The 16,267-nt window shown below is 42.4% G+C and overlaps 1 protein-coding gene across 6 annotated transcripts in view; it reads left to right on the top strand.

Annotated features, from left to right (window-relative positions):
* LOC147725885 (long-chain-fatty-acid--CoA ligase ACSBG2-like) overlaps positions 1–16,267 on the top strand; it is a 405,988-nt gene that overhangs the window by 257,134 nt on the left and 132,587 nt on the right. For 5 of the 6 annotated variants that reach the window (XM_086960029.1, XM_086960027.1, XM_086960025.1 and 2 more), the window contains one exon: positions 1,378–1,542. The exons of the other annotated variant lie outside the window; for it this stretch is intronic. In XM_086960029.1, the coding sequence (XP_086816155.1) occupies positions 1,378–1,542 (165 nt within the window). The remainder of the gene's footprint in view (positions 1–1,377; positions 1,543–16,267) is intronic. 6 annotated transcript variants of the gene reach the window in all.

The following is a 16,267-nucleotide window of genomic DNA, read 5'->3' as shown; positions in this document are numbered from 1 at the left end:
CACAGGGTCAGGTACCCATTCACATATGCACTCAGGGATTCATACACCCACTCAAAGACATACTCAGATACTCATGCACCCACTCAGAGACCCACTCATACACTCAGGCACTCAGTTATGGGCACACTCAGACACTCATGCATCAACTCACAGGCCCACTGAGAGACTTATGGCTCCACTCACACACCCACCGAGACAATCAGACATTGAAGCACTCAGTCACAGACCCTCTCAGACAGTCAGGTACTGACTCACAGACCCACTGGGAGACTTATGCTTCCACTCACACACTGCAGCCACTGTCAGACTCACAAAAAGAATCATGAGTCCGCTCTGTGATATCCACTCACAGACTTATATAAGCAGTGAAAAAACCCACTCGGAGACATATGCATCCACTCAGAGTGAATCATTAATACACACTTTTAGATATTTGGATATTTATGAATGTTTTTATAAAGTTATGTAGATAGGCATTTATCTAGTGTGATGGTTAGAATTAATTAAACATTTATAATTTTTTTATCTGGTGGTGGCTATTGAATTCCTGCTTTTGCTTTGCATTTTCGTAACGTAACCACAGCATGGTACGCTGTCACCAATGTTACAGATGTGAAACCTGTGACAGGGAACGCAGCCCCTGTCAGTCAATGAGGACATGCTTGGTGCTCCCCTCCAGGTCACATGACACATCCAGGACCTACTACAGTCAGGGAAAGTCCTAGGCATCTGCGCACACGCTACATTAGAATGACACCAGGACCAACAACCAAGTCAGGATACCAGACACAAGCAGTCAAGCACCTAGGACATGTGGACAAGCGTGTATACCATATAGGGGACATTCCCGTCCCACATTGATCATCTTTAGCTTCCTATTTGCCACATTCCTTTGTTTTCATACAATTGTTTTTTTCTGTTTCTTTGTCTTCTCTCTTGGTTTTTTTGTGTTTGGGATGCCATGATAGCAACGGAGACACTAAAAAATAGAGAGAGACAGGGTGATGTTGGGGGATAGCGAGAGAGAGTCAGTTAGAGACAGAGAGACAGAGAACGAGAAAGAGAATGAGAGAGAGAGAGACAGGGGGATAGAGAGATAGGGAGAGAGAGAGAGACAGAGAGAGAGAGACATAGACAGAGAAAGAGAGAGAGAGAAAGGGAGAGGAGTGGGGACGTAGAGATAGGAAGAGAGAGAGGGAGAGAAAGTGATGTGTGGAAGTGAAGTTTTCTTCCCATTCCCAGCAGCTGCTTGCTGATACCATGGCTAGTTGTTCCTCATCAGCTTAGCTAAACAATATTTTTGTCAGTATTCAAGTTCTGTTCCCGTGCAATCTTAATTTGTTCAATGTGTCTTTCTCCTTTGCTTTGTGCTTCTAGGTCACATGGGGACCGAAAATGTTTAGCAAATATTCTGGCCTGCAAGAAAGTGACATTTTCCTCAGTTACCTGTCACTAAGCCACGCGGCTGCACAATATCTCGACATCTGGCTACCGATGTGCATCGGAGGGACCACCTACTTTGCAGATAAGGACGCCGTAAAGGTACCTGAAGGATAAGTATCTATTTGTGAGTGAAGTAAATAGCAAAATATTGTGTAATTTATGTGTCTGTTCACCTGCCTTTGCTCATTAGCTTGTCTCTTTAACTATCCTTCAAGAGCTTGCCCCTTGATAGTTGGATTCTTACCCAGTTACAGACTTCATTCCCAACATCCCACTTCAGTCAAAGCAAACGTGTTCATAATGATAAACACACTGGAGCCGGCACTGAATGTTCAAACAACCCAAAATTAGAAGCTTGTGCTCCATAAATAATGCTGAGTATAATGTACCACCCTCCCCGCATCCATCAGACCCAAATTCCCTACACTCAGTCCTTTAGTATACCCCCTCAACAGATGGTGATCTGTCTGCCACCAGGTCATGTTCACCTTATGGCTCTCTTTACAGCCAATATTTGCAGAAAGAGGACCTGCTACTTGAGGTTTGAAAACCTTTTATGAGACAACAATCTCACTGCAGTGAACCTAAGACCCCCTGATACCAATAACTCCTAGGATAATCCATAAGAACGGTTCTCTAAATGGGGCCGGAGCTTGCCAAAGCACAAGATGGCCGTGTGAAGGTAGAGCTCCATGAGCCATAAGAATGATTCATCAGATTTTCTTACATCCGATGCCGCAACACGATACTCTGCGAGTGGAGAGAGCACCGCTAGATTCAGGCTGCCGTCTGGTGTGGAAACAGTGAGCGGAGCCTGGACATTTGGGGGAATCAGCTGGCATGGGCTGCATAACCATCTGCACCCCGCCCTTTGTTGTTTGGTGGGTGGTGGCACCGGAGCCACATGCTGCACCGCTCCGAGATGCCTTTAGCCCGGGGCTCTGCTGCACTTGCACTGCTGTATACGCGAGTCTCTGGAGGTGCGCTTCAGGGTCCCTGCTGATTGCTGTCATTGCGGAGTGCCTGTGAAGCCGTGGCCACAAAGTTACTAGAAGAAACAAAGTTACTTAATGAAATTTTGAATAAGTGTGGAATCTTCAACAGCTCCGACGGGCCAAAAATGTCATATTCGGTTTTGTCCCAAGCTATACCATCAGGTATAGGAACTGCTGTGATGTTCACTGATGACGTGTCTCTTTCTTCACGATGGGATTGCTTGTGTGGCTTGAGAAATAAGTTGACTTTCTTACTTTCTGTGTCCATTTTGACATATCTTCCATTTATCAGCATACCCAGGGTTTTTACCAGAGTTAACCAAAGTAGAAAAAAGAATATTCCCAACACAATCCAAAGTTCAATCCATGGTGAAAGCAGATAAGTTTTTTCCAGTTGATTAAAAAAGTCAGTTTTTGTTCTTTGAAAGTTCCTTTCGCTGGTGTCGTTTCAGGCTCGCCTGGATCCTCAGAAAATGTATCAAAGTGAATGAAATAGCCAGAGGCAGTTCTGTCAATGGTTGGAATTGCATCCAGATTTGTTGAAATCGCTGGAACCACTTGATCACTTGTTACTTCATTGTAGACAGGTGCTTCTTGTTATTTGGGTCTCAAGAGGAACTAGTTCCATAGCATTGTTGCATAGTCCTTCTTTTCTCACTGCAGATTCCTCCATGGTGATGAGTCTCTCCGTTTGAACCTCTTGGATTGTAGCTAGAAGAGTGCGTCTGCTACTTGGTTGGAGTCCATTTGGCCCACTACTACATAGTGTGGTTTGATCAGGTTGATGGACACAAATTTGTTCTCCTTTTTACCAGCAAGGGCGGCAGTAAAACTGTTCTTGATCTGTGGATTGCTACGACGGGTACTGGTTGTCGGTAAGAAGGTTTAAATTCCTTCTTGTCTGCGATCTTTTCTCTGTCTAGATCACCAAGCTTTGGGATCCAGACAGGCCTTGCTGGGACGGTCGGTTTTTCCCCAGTGGTGGTTGGCTTCAGGAATACATTGCTTTGTTTAGTTCTTAGTTCATTAAAGTCCTGAAAAACAGCCAAACGATCTTTGATATCACATTTCTTTGATTTCACCACTGATGTGTGACAATCAAGGTCCAGGTCCAACATTCTTGTCCCAAAAAGGACCTCATATGGAGTGATACCCCCTAGAGAACTTCTTGGCAAGTTGTTAAGACTACGTTGGACACTTATTAAATGTTTGACCCACCCGTCACCCGAACCTAATACCCTAGCTGTTATAGATTGCTTTATGTCCTGTTTTTTTCTCTCCACAACCGAATTTCCCTTTAGGATGGAATAGAATAGAATACTGCAATGCAACTCCCAAACTGGCCATGATCTCTTTGTAAGACCGAGAGCTAAACGCCGGACCCTGGTCAGAATGTAGCGTGCAGATTGCGTATGTGCCGAGTAAGACTCGCAAAACTTTTATAACAGTTCGAGAGTCAGTCGAGCGCTGAGGGCACATCCAAAGGAACCTTGATCACAAATCCACTGCGACCATGATATATTTATAGTTACCATCCCTTAGTAAGGGACCGCAGTGTTCCAGGTAAACACAACCTAATGGTTTATCTGAAATTAACAGGGGCATCTGTGCAGGACATTTCACAGTTCAGACTTTCATCTTCTGGCATATTTCACATTCTAAAACATAGTTTTGGGGTTGTTTCCTAATATCTGGCCATCCAGTACCTCTGTTTTAATGATGATACTGTGGCGGAAACACCTGCATGAGCAGAGGCGAGCCCTTCATGTGCTGCTAGGATTAGTCCTAATCTATGGTCCATGTTTGGAATTACCCTATGCCCCACTCCAGGGATTGAAGCACACGGAACATTATTTGTATCAGTTATATATGAGTATTTGAGTGGAAACCCTTTAGGTAACACTGCAACGCTGCCTTTGCTTGTTGCATTGACAGCCAGCATTATTTCACTGTCACTTTTTGTTTTTGAACGAGTGATTGCAGCTACGGAAGCCATTTGCACAGCTGCCTTTGCAGCTTCATCTGCCAATGAATTCCCTTCAACATGAACGCCATCACGTCGATGACTCAGCGTGTGTATCACGTGAGTGTTTTGTAGTCCTTCTCGTGACTGAACTACTTGTTCCCAAAGCGTTTTATGCTTGATTGTGACACCTTTTGCATCTTTGAACCCGTTTTGAAGCCAATTCTGTAAATATTCATTGCAAGAATGGACACAATCGAAAGAATCGCACACTATGAAAGTGGGAAATTCACGATCTATATTTTCCAGTGCCATTTTGAATGCTTGTAGTTCAGCTCGCTGAGCAGTACAATCTCCTAGAGTTTGCGTTTTTATGACCATAGGTCTGAATTTGCCATCGCGCATACGACCTTTAACGACCGCCCATGCAGCACTATAAGCTTGATTACCCTCCCCCTGCAGCGGGTTGTGCTGATCAGTCAATATAAATTATTCATTCATACTGGTCTAGAGGCAGAATTTCAGTAGGCAGAGAACATTCTTGTTCATAGTGTAGAAGTGCTTGTGTTTTCAAATAAGGATCAAAAATGTGTTCAACATCAGTTGCAGCAAGAGAATTAACCCATTGTATCCATCTCGGATGTAAAGTTTTAGCATTTGAAATGCTAGCTTTTGTCACCGCTTCTAAGGCAGGTACAGGTGTCACATCCATAATGCGTTTTCCCTGTGCTAGGGCTCTTTCTTTTGCTACAGCGGTTTGAACAGCTGTCAGAATTATTTTGTAGAAGTACATTTAATTTCTGCTTGTGTGCACAAATGTGATTTGTGTGCAATTGGTACCTTTTCACCTTCGTTAAAAGTTAAGTAGGTGAACCAGCATTGACCTGGAATGATTCGGATCACTAAATTGCATACGTTTAGGCATGATTGTAAATGTTTGGTTGCTAACATGTCTGCTTGGAGTGAACGCAAAATCTCTGTGTGTTCTTTTTTCCAATGAACGATTTTAAAATCAGGTTTGATTAATTCTTAGAGAGGTTTAACCCTTTCTGCGTACTTTAGAATGTAAGTTCTTCCAAAATTAAGGAAACCTAGAATCAACTGTAAATTCTTCAGCGTTTTTGGAGGTAGGAGACGCACACACTTTTCTAAAAAGTTGGCTGCCAGGCTTTTGCCTTCACTTGATAATTCATATCCTAGAAAAAGGACGTTGAGATGGTCAATTTTCGATTTCTTAAAATTGAATTTGTACCCTTCAGAGGCGAAGCCCAGTATAATGGTGTTCACCCTGTTCAAGTACCTATTCAAGTCACCGTCTGACAGATCGATATCATCGACGTATGACAATGCCTCGTCATCATAAGTTTGTTGTAACTCTGGTACCATTGCTGAGAATAACCTAGGACTATTCTTGAATCCTTGTGGGAGACAACAGAAGTGACGCTGTGTCCCCATTATTGAGAAAGCGGTAAAATACCTAATTTCTGGTGCAATGTTTTGACAAAAGAAACCATTTGAAATACCCAAAGTGGTTATATATTTTTTTCGAGCAATGTTATTCAGTAATGATGTACTGTGTGAATTTTGCACTGCAAATGTTTTGCATATGTCTGTAATCCAATACTAGGCGATATGTATTGTCTGCTTTGGAGACAGGAAACAAAGGATTGTTCATTGATGAGGTGCATGTTTCAATCACCCCCTCGTATTCAAGTTGATCTAAGATATCCCTGACCTGTTTTTGAGCTTCTTGCTTAACTGGGTACTGCCTTTGTGCAGTTGGTTGATTTTTTAACTGTATCTTATGGTGAGGAGAATCCTTATCCCATCCTACATGATTTTTATATAAAGCTGGGGCTTTGGCTACTGCCCATTTCCTGGCATAAGTATATTTTAAATGTATAGGAATATGATTAGAGAAGGCTGGCATAATGGTGTCTTCGCCATGTGGGCACTCTCTGAAAAATCTGGGGGCCAGTCTTGTTCAGCTAGAAGTATATCATGACCCTTAGAAAGTTGCTCCCAAAAGAGTGCTTTCACTTTTCTTGGTATGTCTTCCTTCATCCGGAGTGTTATTTCATATAACCTATTTGGAGAGCTAACCCTGGTATCTGCAGTTTCAACTTCAATTTCCTCATTCAAGTCCACTGTCTCCAGAAGGCCCTTCAGGTGCTTGCAAGGTATTGTTACTTCTGCTGCACTGTCTAGCATTGTCTGAGCCCATTCTCCATTCTTGAGTTGTGTCCTCAAGATCCTCGACATGTCTAATTTTTAGACCTGCTACCTTCTTTTTGGTAAATCTAGGTTTTTTGGTTTTCTGAATGTGTTAATCGTCTTTGGACTTCATGCGTTCTTCCTTGTTTACTGACCGTCCTCTTCTTTCGGATTTCTGTGACAAATTCTGAAAGGTACGAAAGGAACGTGTATCAGGATCTTGATATCTATCAGGTTTTTTCAAATTATCCCTATTCCTGAGGTTATACCTCCTTTCAAAGGGTTCCTTTTGAGGAGACATACCTCTGGATTGAGAATGCTTCTCTTTAGAAGTAAGGGGTATATTAGTAATGGCTGGCAATATAATTATTGCCGCTTTAGCGTCGGTTTTTAGGCGAAAAGCGTCGATAATTATATTGCAATATCATCAAGGACACGCTAATGAGATGCAAAGAAGGCATGGCAGTGAAAACAACACATGTTAATATCGTGAAGGCAGCTTTGCGATATTAATAAGAAGGTGCAGCAATAATAAAAATCGCGCTCTCTCAGCCTTAACTCAGGAATTTAACATCTGTTAAATTCCTGACTAAGCAATACAAAAGGGGATGATGGACCGAGCTTTTGAGCAAATCAAACACTCAACCCCAGACAACTGATCTGGGTTTAATCCATCACCATTCTTTAGCTCACTCCGCCACCCAAGTTCAGACATGGCCAAATGCAAATCAGTCTGACCCTGTTCCTAATGGGAACAGTCCAGCCCGAACTGCCAAGCCATGTCTTTCCTGGACCGGAAACAAGCATCCTGGGACCGGTTTCGGGTTCATAACCCTCATCATCCAGGCTATCCTGAATCCAGTGGCAAAGTGAGCAAGGGACTCATGTCTGAGCATATTTACAAATGCCTCCCTCTCAATGAAAACCCTCTGTTTTTCAAATGGTAACTTTTGTCCATATAGATGATAACCCTACTTATCAAATACAGTGCCAAAATATCTGAGTAAAGTTATAACTTACTTTTTTTCAATCGCCTTACTCCCTCTCTCACTTTACTCCTGTTGTTTTTACAATACTCCTAATATGCTTCCTTTTCTTATGTGACCCTTATTCCTCTTCCTGCTTTACTCCCTTTACAGTCCATTTTTTTTTCTAACTCCTTACTCTCTTTCCTCTTTCACACCCTTCAATCAATCAGGGGTTTGTAAAGTGCACTAATCACCCGTAAGGGTCTCAAGGTACGGGGTAGGGTGTGTGAAGCTCCATTGGGCTTCTTCGAACAGCCAGGTCATGAGGTCTAGGCTGAATTGGTGCAGTGTCGGGCTTCACCAGAGGTGAAGGGGGAGATCGTTCCAGGTCTTGGTTGCAAGGTCAGAGAAGGACCTTCCATCCGCTCTGTTCCTGTAGAAGCGTGGGACGGTGTCTAGGGAGAGGTAGGCTGAGAGGAGGTTTCTAACGATGGCATGGAAGCAGAGGCGGTTTTGAGGTATTGTGGTCCAATATTGTAGAGGGCCTTGTAGGCATGCGTGAAGAGCTTGAAAGTTATTCTTTTGATGGGGAGCCAGTGGAGGTTGCAGAGATGTTGGGTGATGTGGTTGTGCAGTGGGATATCGAAGATTAGTCTGGCTGCGGCGATCTGTGCAGTCCGGAGTTTTTTGTTGATTCCTGCATAGAGGCCTTTGCTGTAGTTCAGTCTGCTGGTGATGAGGGTGTGAGTGACCGTTTTGTTTTGCGTAGTATGCAGAGGGTGTTGAAGCATGCGGAGGAGACGGCATTGATCTGGTGGATCATAGTGAGCGAGGAGCTCAGTATGATGCTAAAGTTATGTACATGGACTGTGGGGTGGGTGGATTTCCAAGGGCGGGAGCCACCACATGCTGTCTCACATGGGGTGGGTAGAGCCGAGGATGAGGACTTCTGTTTTCTCTGGGTGGAGTTTCAGGTGGCTGTTCTTCATCCAGGTTGCAACAGCTTTCATCCCTTCTTGGAAGCTGAGTCTGGTGATGTCGAGTTCCTTGGTGAGGGAGAGGATGACTTGGGTTTCATCGGCGTAGGAGACGATGTTGAGCCCATGGTCTCTGACAAAGGTCGCAAGGGGGGCCATGTAGACATTGAAGAGGGTGGGGCTGAGAGAGGATCCTTGGGGTACTCCTCATCTGGTCTCCGTTGGTTCTGAGAGGAAGTGCCATTGCCCATAAGGAATAAGCGTATCCAGTCTAGGGCCATTCCTTTGATGCCGGTGTTGTGGAGTCTGGTGGCTAGTGTGCAATTGGAGACGGTGTCGAAGGCTGATGATAGGCCCAGGATGATGAGGGCTGCTGTTTGGCCTTGGTCGAGGAGGGCACGGATTATATCTGTGGTGGTGAGGAGTGCAGTCACAGTGCTGTGGTCGCTGCAAAATCCAGATTGGGAAGTGTCTAGGATGTTATTTTCTTCAATGAACTATGCTAGCTGGGTGTTGATAGCCTTTTTGATGTCCTTGGCTGTGAAAGGAAGAAGTGAGATAGGCCTGAAGTTCTCTAGGTCCGTCGGGTCTGCAGAGGGTTTCTTTAGGAGGGTGTTGACTTCAGCATGCTTCCAGTTGTTGTTGAATGTGGTGGTCTTGAGGGAGCAGTTGATGGTTCAATGTAGCTCAGGTGCGATGGCTTTGGAGGCCCTGTGGAAGATGTGTTGTGGGCAGTGGTCTGAAGGTGGTCTTAATGCGAGTGGGGTCCAAGTAAGTAGGGTCTGTTGGGTGGCATCACTGGGGGTGGGGGTTGAGGCAGTGTAGAGGTCTTGTTCATTGAAGTTGTCATAGACCGTCTTGAAGTTGAGGTGAAAGAAGGAGCTGAGTCTGTTGCAGAGGTCATGGGAGGGAGGGATGTCTGTTTCACTGTTTGGTTTGGCAAATTCCTGTATGATGGAGAAGAGTTCCTTGGAGTTCTGGCCATTGGAGAGAATTCTGTCTTGGAGGAAATTCTTCTTTGTGAATTTGATGAGTTGGTGGTGTGTTGTAGTTGCTATTTTGTAGGCGGTGCTTGTTGCTGGAGTTTTGCTTTTTCTCCATGTCTTTTCTAGTCATTTGCAGACGCGCTTGGATTCTTGGAGTGCCGTGTTGAATCAGTTTGCTTTCTTGTTTTGTTGTCTTCTGGAGGGGGGTGAGTGTGTTGGCGCAGTTGGCGACCCACTGGTGGAGGTTACTTGCAACGGTGTTGGCATCTGGCCTAGTTGGGGGTGGAGTGCAGGTGAGGGTGGAGGTGAGATTTTCTTCGGTGACTTTGTTCCAGATACTACGTGGGAGGCGGCGCGCATGCTTGTGTGCAGTGGGTTTTCTAAAGGAGAAGTGGATGCAGTGGTGGTCAGTCCAAAGCAGTTCTGTGGTGTGGAAGAAGATGCTGTTTCCTCCTGTGAAGACGGGGTTGAGTGTATGTCCTGCTTTGTGAGTGGCAGTGGAGACAAGTTGCTTCAGTCAAGTGTGTGTCCTGCTGTGTGAGTGGTGGCGGAGACAAGTTGCTTCAGTCCTATGTTAGTGAGGCTCTCTAGGAGGGCGGTGGCGTTGGGGTCATCCTGGTTGTCGAGGTGGAAGTTTAGATCTCTGAGTGGTATGTAGTCTGTGGAGGCGAGGGCGTGAGGTCCGATGAGGTCGGCAATGACGTTTGTGAACATAGTGCGGAGACCAGGCGGTCTGTAGTCGAGGGTTCCACCGAGCATCGTTCTGGGGTTGGTCTGGATCTGAAAGTGGATGTGTTACATGGGGGGTGGGTGTCATCTGAGTAAGTGGTTGCCATGGGGAGGGAGCTTTTGTGGATGATGGCTAGGCTTCTTCCTGGGCGGAAGGTGCGGTCTTTTCTCAGGATCTTGTATGCATCTGGGATAGCTGTTGTGATGTCGGGTGCGGAGCTGGGGTTAGTCCAGGTCTCTTTGAGGAAGGCAACGTCGGGCGTGTGAGTGTTGAAGAGGTCCCAGATTTCTATGGTGTGTCTGTGGAGGGAGCACAACTTGAGGAGGATGCAATTCAGTGGTTTGTGTGCACTGGCATCTGGTGGGCTGGGGCTAATGCTGGAGTCCGGAGGTGGGTGAAGTTGTGTCGGCAGTGTCGGCAGGAGATCGGGCCTTGGATGCTCTTCCATTAGAGCACCAATGGTGAGGCGCAGGCAGGAGCCTGCGGGTGGAGGAGGGCCTTGAATACCTACCAGGCTAGGAGCTCAGGCTCAAGGGCAGTCCCTCAATGGTGGAGCTGTGCAGGGAGAGATAAGTGACACTGACCACGAAGATCAGAGGTCTTGCACCCATCATTCTTTACTTTCATGGTTTGTTCAAACAGTTTTTAATCCCTTTTTGCAAGCCCCTTACATCCCCTTTTCCACTTGACTCCATTTGTTACCAAACTCCTTGCTCCCACACCTTGTTTACTCCCTTTTTAAAAAACGTGACTCTCCCTCCTGCTACAATTTATTTTATTTTAAAAACATCTACTCCTGCTTTACTCCAAATTTTAATAAACCCTTACTCCCCTTCTGATTGACTTCATTTTATTTTTTACAAACCCCTTACTCTCCAATCTTTTTTTAAAAACAACTACTCTCTTTCCCTTTTACTTCCATTCATTTTGCAATCCCCTTACTCCCACCCTCTACACTACGACCTCACACTGTCCTCTTGTTATCATGTATTATACCTTCTCTGTTAAACATTATATTTTTGTGGAAAAGGTATTTCAATATTTTAACTTTTCCCCAAAATGAGGTTTCCTCAGCCTGTTTTCATCTGATTGATTTTTTTCGGTTTTGTGATTCATCAAAAAGACGGTTTACCGGCATTATATCTTGAGCTGAGAGGTATTTGGTCATAACATCAGGGTATGACTCTTAACGTGGATATCAGTTATGACCCACTGGGATACCTTGACCTTCTCTCACTAAATCTGTGTTGCTGCAGAGGGCTCATCATTTTTGAGTGAATTGCTAAGCTTATTATTTTCATCAATATGGTGCATGAAAACTATTTTCGTGAATATCTGCCACCATATGTTGCAGCTGCAATAATCCTCTCCTTGTGTGTCGCAGACCTATGCTTTTAGTGTTTGTCCTCAATTCTTAAAAAAATATTGATGGTCTTTATTTTCATACCAAAATATTGTTACGTCCAGAATATGGTGGAACATAATATTGCAGGGAAGAATACAATTTTTTAATGTAATTAATATTAATTTAGTATCATTTCATTTAAAATTCGATTTTTAAAATGTTTTATTAGTTTGAGTATTAATATTATTATTATTTTATTGTTCATTATTTCAATTATTGTTTAGTATAGTATATTGTTCTTTGGGTTTCTTTATATAATTCAAAAAGTATATTTTATTTAATTGTATTTATATTTATTATTTGTTGGCAGGTTCTTAAATTTGTTTTGGAAAAGGATGAGAAATGTATTTCAAAGTAAATATTGTACTATATGTAATACATTGCAATTTGTTTGTTTACAAATGTTATTACACTATTAAGTATGTAAGATAATTAATTTTAATCATTAATGTCCATGTGTTTTTTATGAATGAATAGATTTGTAATTAATTTTGGTGGGTTTTTGGGCTTGTAAGGAAGCCTTTAAATATAATTTTTTTAATTGGTTCATTGGTTCATAAAGTGCTAAAATATTAGATTAATATTTTTAAATGATATCACTATTTGGTTGTTTTTTTTATAAACATAGAAGATATATTTGTTATTATTTATTCTAATTAAAATAGTTCATATTATGTTGATGTTTATAATATATGTCAATGTGAATAATTAATATTTCTTTTGTTTGGAGTTACACATTTTATTCATTTTAAAATGTATTTAATAATTATTAATTGATCCAATCGTTCATTAATTTTCTGAATTATGTACTTCAATATTTAATCTTAGGTTACATATTTTTGTGTATTGGGATACAGATTGTAATTTTTTTTATTTTGGTGTTACATTGTATGTTTTACATTAATGTATATTGTTGTGTAGTTATTGATAAAATTATGTATATATTTATTGATATTTATTTTTTAGAACATTATTTTCCTTAGTTTCTGAATTTACATTGTAATGTTTAAAATTAGTAATAATTCATTCATTTACATTGTAATGTTTAATAATAATAATAATTTATTAATTTACATTGTAATGTTTAATATTAATAATAATTCATGTAGAATTTAGTTGTAACACTTTAATATTCTTTTCATATTTAGTAAGCTGTATTTTATGCAATTGTTTTTTTTTTGCGTAGGATTGGGAAAAGCAAATCTAATTTTTCTAAATTCCTTAACTTTTTCTCCTGTTGGTCATTTTCCATATTGCTGCTCAGTTTGAAGTGGGAATAGTAAATCTCACCCCTCCAAAGTACACCACTTTCCCTATGTTGCGGGAATTCTGCTCATGCATAGAACTATGCGCTGGAAACCAGGACCTCGGTGTATTGTGGTGTACCAAAAACCCACCTCAGTGCCCAGAACCCCAATCTGACTAGCATCAGTGTCTCATTCGTTCTCTGTACTACAGCGAAGCTACCAATGATTAGACAACGCAGAACAAGCGACTTAGGTACCTCTCAGGAATAGTGGGAATCAAGAACACTCTTTCATTTTTATTCCCATAAATGCCCACAACGTGAGTAATCAAAGACACAGTATAGTTTAAAATGTTTATTTCAACTACGTGCTCTAAGATGCAGTATCTTTGCTAACATAAGTAAAAAGATGCATAAAATCAATACAATCAGCATTGATACAATTCCATAAAATACAAAGGGAGACATCATATTATAATGATAGTGGAAGCAGGTATATAGTGCTGTGTGTTCCACCCTCCCCCTGCTAGGAGCTATGTATTATAATAATAGAAGATCTGTAGGTTAAAACGGGGAACCTAATACCTCCAAGATCAGGTGAAGTGAATCACATCCCAGATCAGCACAGCTCTTCGTCGATGGATAGGTTTTCTCCAAAGTGCTTGTCAAATGCATGCAATGCAATATATGAAAAGCACCTGAGTTTCAGAAATGAGCAGCTGTGTGAGTGTTGTGTCTAGAGCGTGGGCAGATCAACCTGAATCAACAGCATATATTAATATTTAACCTTGAACACTTTGTGCAGACTTGAGGTCACAGAGTAAGTCTAGAGATATGAAAAGCAGACCGTTCTCATGTGAAGGAAAGCAAGCAGTTTGTCTTTATAAAAATAGAGACATGTACTGTTGTGTGCAAAAGCGGCAAAATGGCATTTGAACAACTAACTCACTTGCGCTAACATAGCAATGTGTGCAGGCAGAATCGTTTCCTCACTACACCTACATCTGGCTAGGTTGAAGTGGGAATAGTAAATTTGTGTTGTAAACTTTTTATTTGAATAGAGTAGTAATGGTATTTTAAAACATATTTTGGTTTCTTGCATGAATTTATCTACAAGACTTCATCTTTCTTGGTGACAGAATTAGCAAAAAGATTTGCCCTGGCTTTGCGTCCTTTACAGATTTACTGGCTCCAGCAGTTCCTACAGGTAAATACAGCCATTTTCAAGATTGGAAGTTGGGAAGAGCCTTAATTCCTGATGAAAATAATATATTTTTTAAAGAATTAAGAGCCCCATTTATGGGGATTTAGCATAGGGCAGCCTAGCAAGTCATCTTTCTGTGATGCCCTATGCAAGAGTGAAAGGGCAGCACAAATACAGCACACATGGAAAGAGGAAAAAACAAGGAGAAAGTTATTTCTCCTAGTTGCATCGTCCTTGGGGAGCCGCTAGGCGTTGGTACCTCCCCAGGTTTACATGGGAAGAGTCAAAACACAGTTGCGTGGCAACACCCACTACAGCACCCATGGAATGCCTCCCGCACACAGAGTAAGATGACGCAGTGATTTGCACCGCCTTGCCTTACTCCACATCTTTGAGGCCATTTAAAGCCATGCAAAGTTGATTTGCGTGACCTCATAAATGAGATTTTTGTTGTTTGTGCTGCCGGTGCGTCACAAAAAGTGATGCTACCGCGGAGTAAGGGGCTCATAAATATGCCCTCCAAAACATCATCATATTAGGAAATCATTGTGGCCCTCTGGCAGATTGGTGTGAGTGTGCTGATATATTCATATTCAAGACCACAGGTCCACTAGACAAGAGACCTGATCCTATGTAGTCGTGTAAATGCTTCAACATACAGAGTGCGCAAATTGTTTCAAGTGTGGCTATCAACTGCTGAATTTCGTTTTATAAAAATGGATATAAAAATGATGCATGAGGATGTGAAAGTAATGCATTTTCATCTGGGTCCAACCCTTGCTAGGAGGAAGAAAGACTGATTTCTGCTCTGATATGTGATTCGCTTCAGCAGGAGGCAACTTATTCAGAGGAAGAAGCTGCTGGGCATATTTGGGAACTCGATCAGGAGTCATTAAATGCACCTTTTCCCTTATAGACAACAATATACAAATACCAATTGAAAAGTTGTACTCTATCTCTTCCATACAGTACTCAAAAATTAAATAAAGATTGTCCTCCTTTTGCCAAGAGCAGGTTGAGAGATGCGCATTTACCGAGCTTCACTGGGCTTTACATTTTTAAATAATCTAGCGTGCCAATGTCCTTTTGGTGCATTTCTTTCCATCACCACCTTCCACTGAGGTGAATGCCAGTTCAACAGACTTCAATTTACCCACTACCCTGCAACATCAATACTTTGGAAATGGACTCACAGCTGCTGCTGTTTTTATGAGATACCATTTTTTTTGGTCGAGCCTGGCAGCGCGCATGCGCTGTATGCAAGATATGCTGTATGCACTAAAAGGATTTTGATTCCGCCTCCTGCTTACCATAGGTTAACTCCAGCATCGCTCTTCTTTGCTGCCCCCTAATTGGCTCACACACCCAATGCATCACTACCATGTGTAACGGAGGAGCACCACTAGGCTACAGAAGAATTCCCCTCAATTACTGACCAGCTGTATTGATGTAGGTACTATTTCTTTGACCCCTCCCATTCCCCCTGCCCTCTTTGCTATTTTTTGTTTCTCTTGATCCCGCAGCCTCCGACTTCCAGTCACTCAGTCCCCTTAATCTCACCCAAGACTTGAGCGCTGCCGGTCACCTGCCACTGTCATTCTACATCGTTGTGTGTGGCCCTCCCACCGCCTTCTGCCATCCTCCTCCTACCGTGCATCATTTCCTTGTCTTACAAACGCCTTATGCATCACAACAAATGCTCTCGTCCTCTGCTATGTACAGTGCTCTGATGCCCCTTTGGCAGATTCATGGTATAGAGGTACCGTAAACACTGATAGGCGGCGTTAATCTCTTGAAGCCCATGGCCTTTAGGAGAGCATAAACAGCCTGCCTTTTTAAGTGTACATAGCTCTTCTTTCTGTGCCTTCTGTGTGAATCTACTACATTAGCACCGTGACACCTCCGTGAAGGTAGCCGCGTGCTCTTTAAATTTACAAAAAAATAAAAAATTAGAATATGGTTTGTTAGTCTGTTGTTAGTAAGAAGAATTGTTGCATTGGAATGACGGGGTAGGATGGGGTTTAAAATATATTATACAAAAATGTTTTCAAAATAGCATTTCGAGTGCTAAGTAACTCGAACTCGGGCGGATTGAAGGCTGAGTTAGAATTCAAACTCGTGACTTCAGCTCCCATC

The sequence above is a fragment of the Lissotriton vulgaris genome, chromosome 3_1, assembly GCF_964263255.1.
Source record: "Lissotriton vulgaris chromosome 3_1, aLisVul1.2, whole genome shotgun sequence".
In the NCBI taxonomy this organism is placed as follows: domain Eukaryota; kingdom Metazoa; phylum Chordata; class Amphibia; order Caudata; family Salamandridae; genus Lissotriton; species Lissotriton vulgaris.
This window is presented reverse-complemented; position numbering and strand designations above follow the sequence as displayed.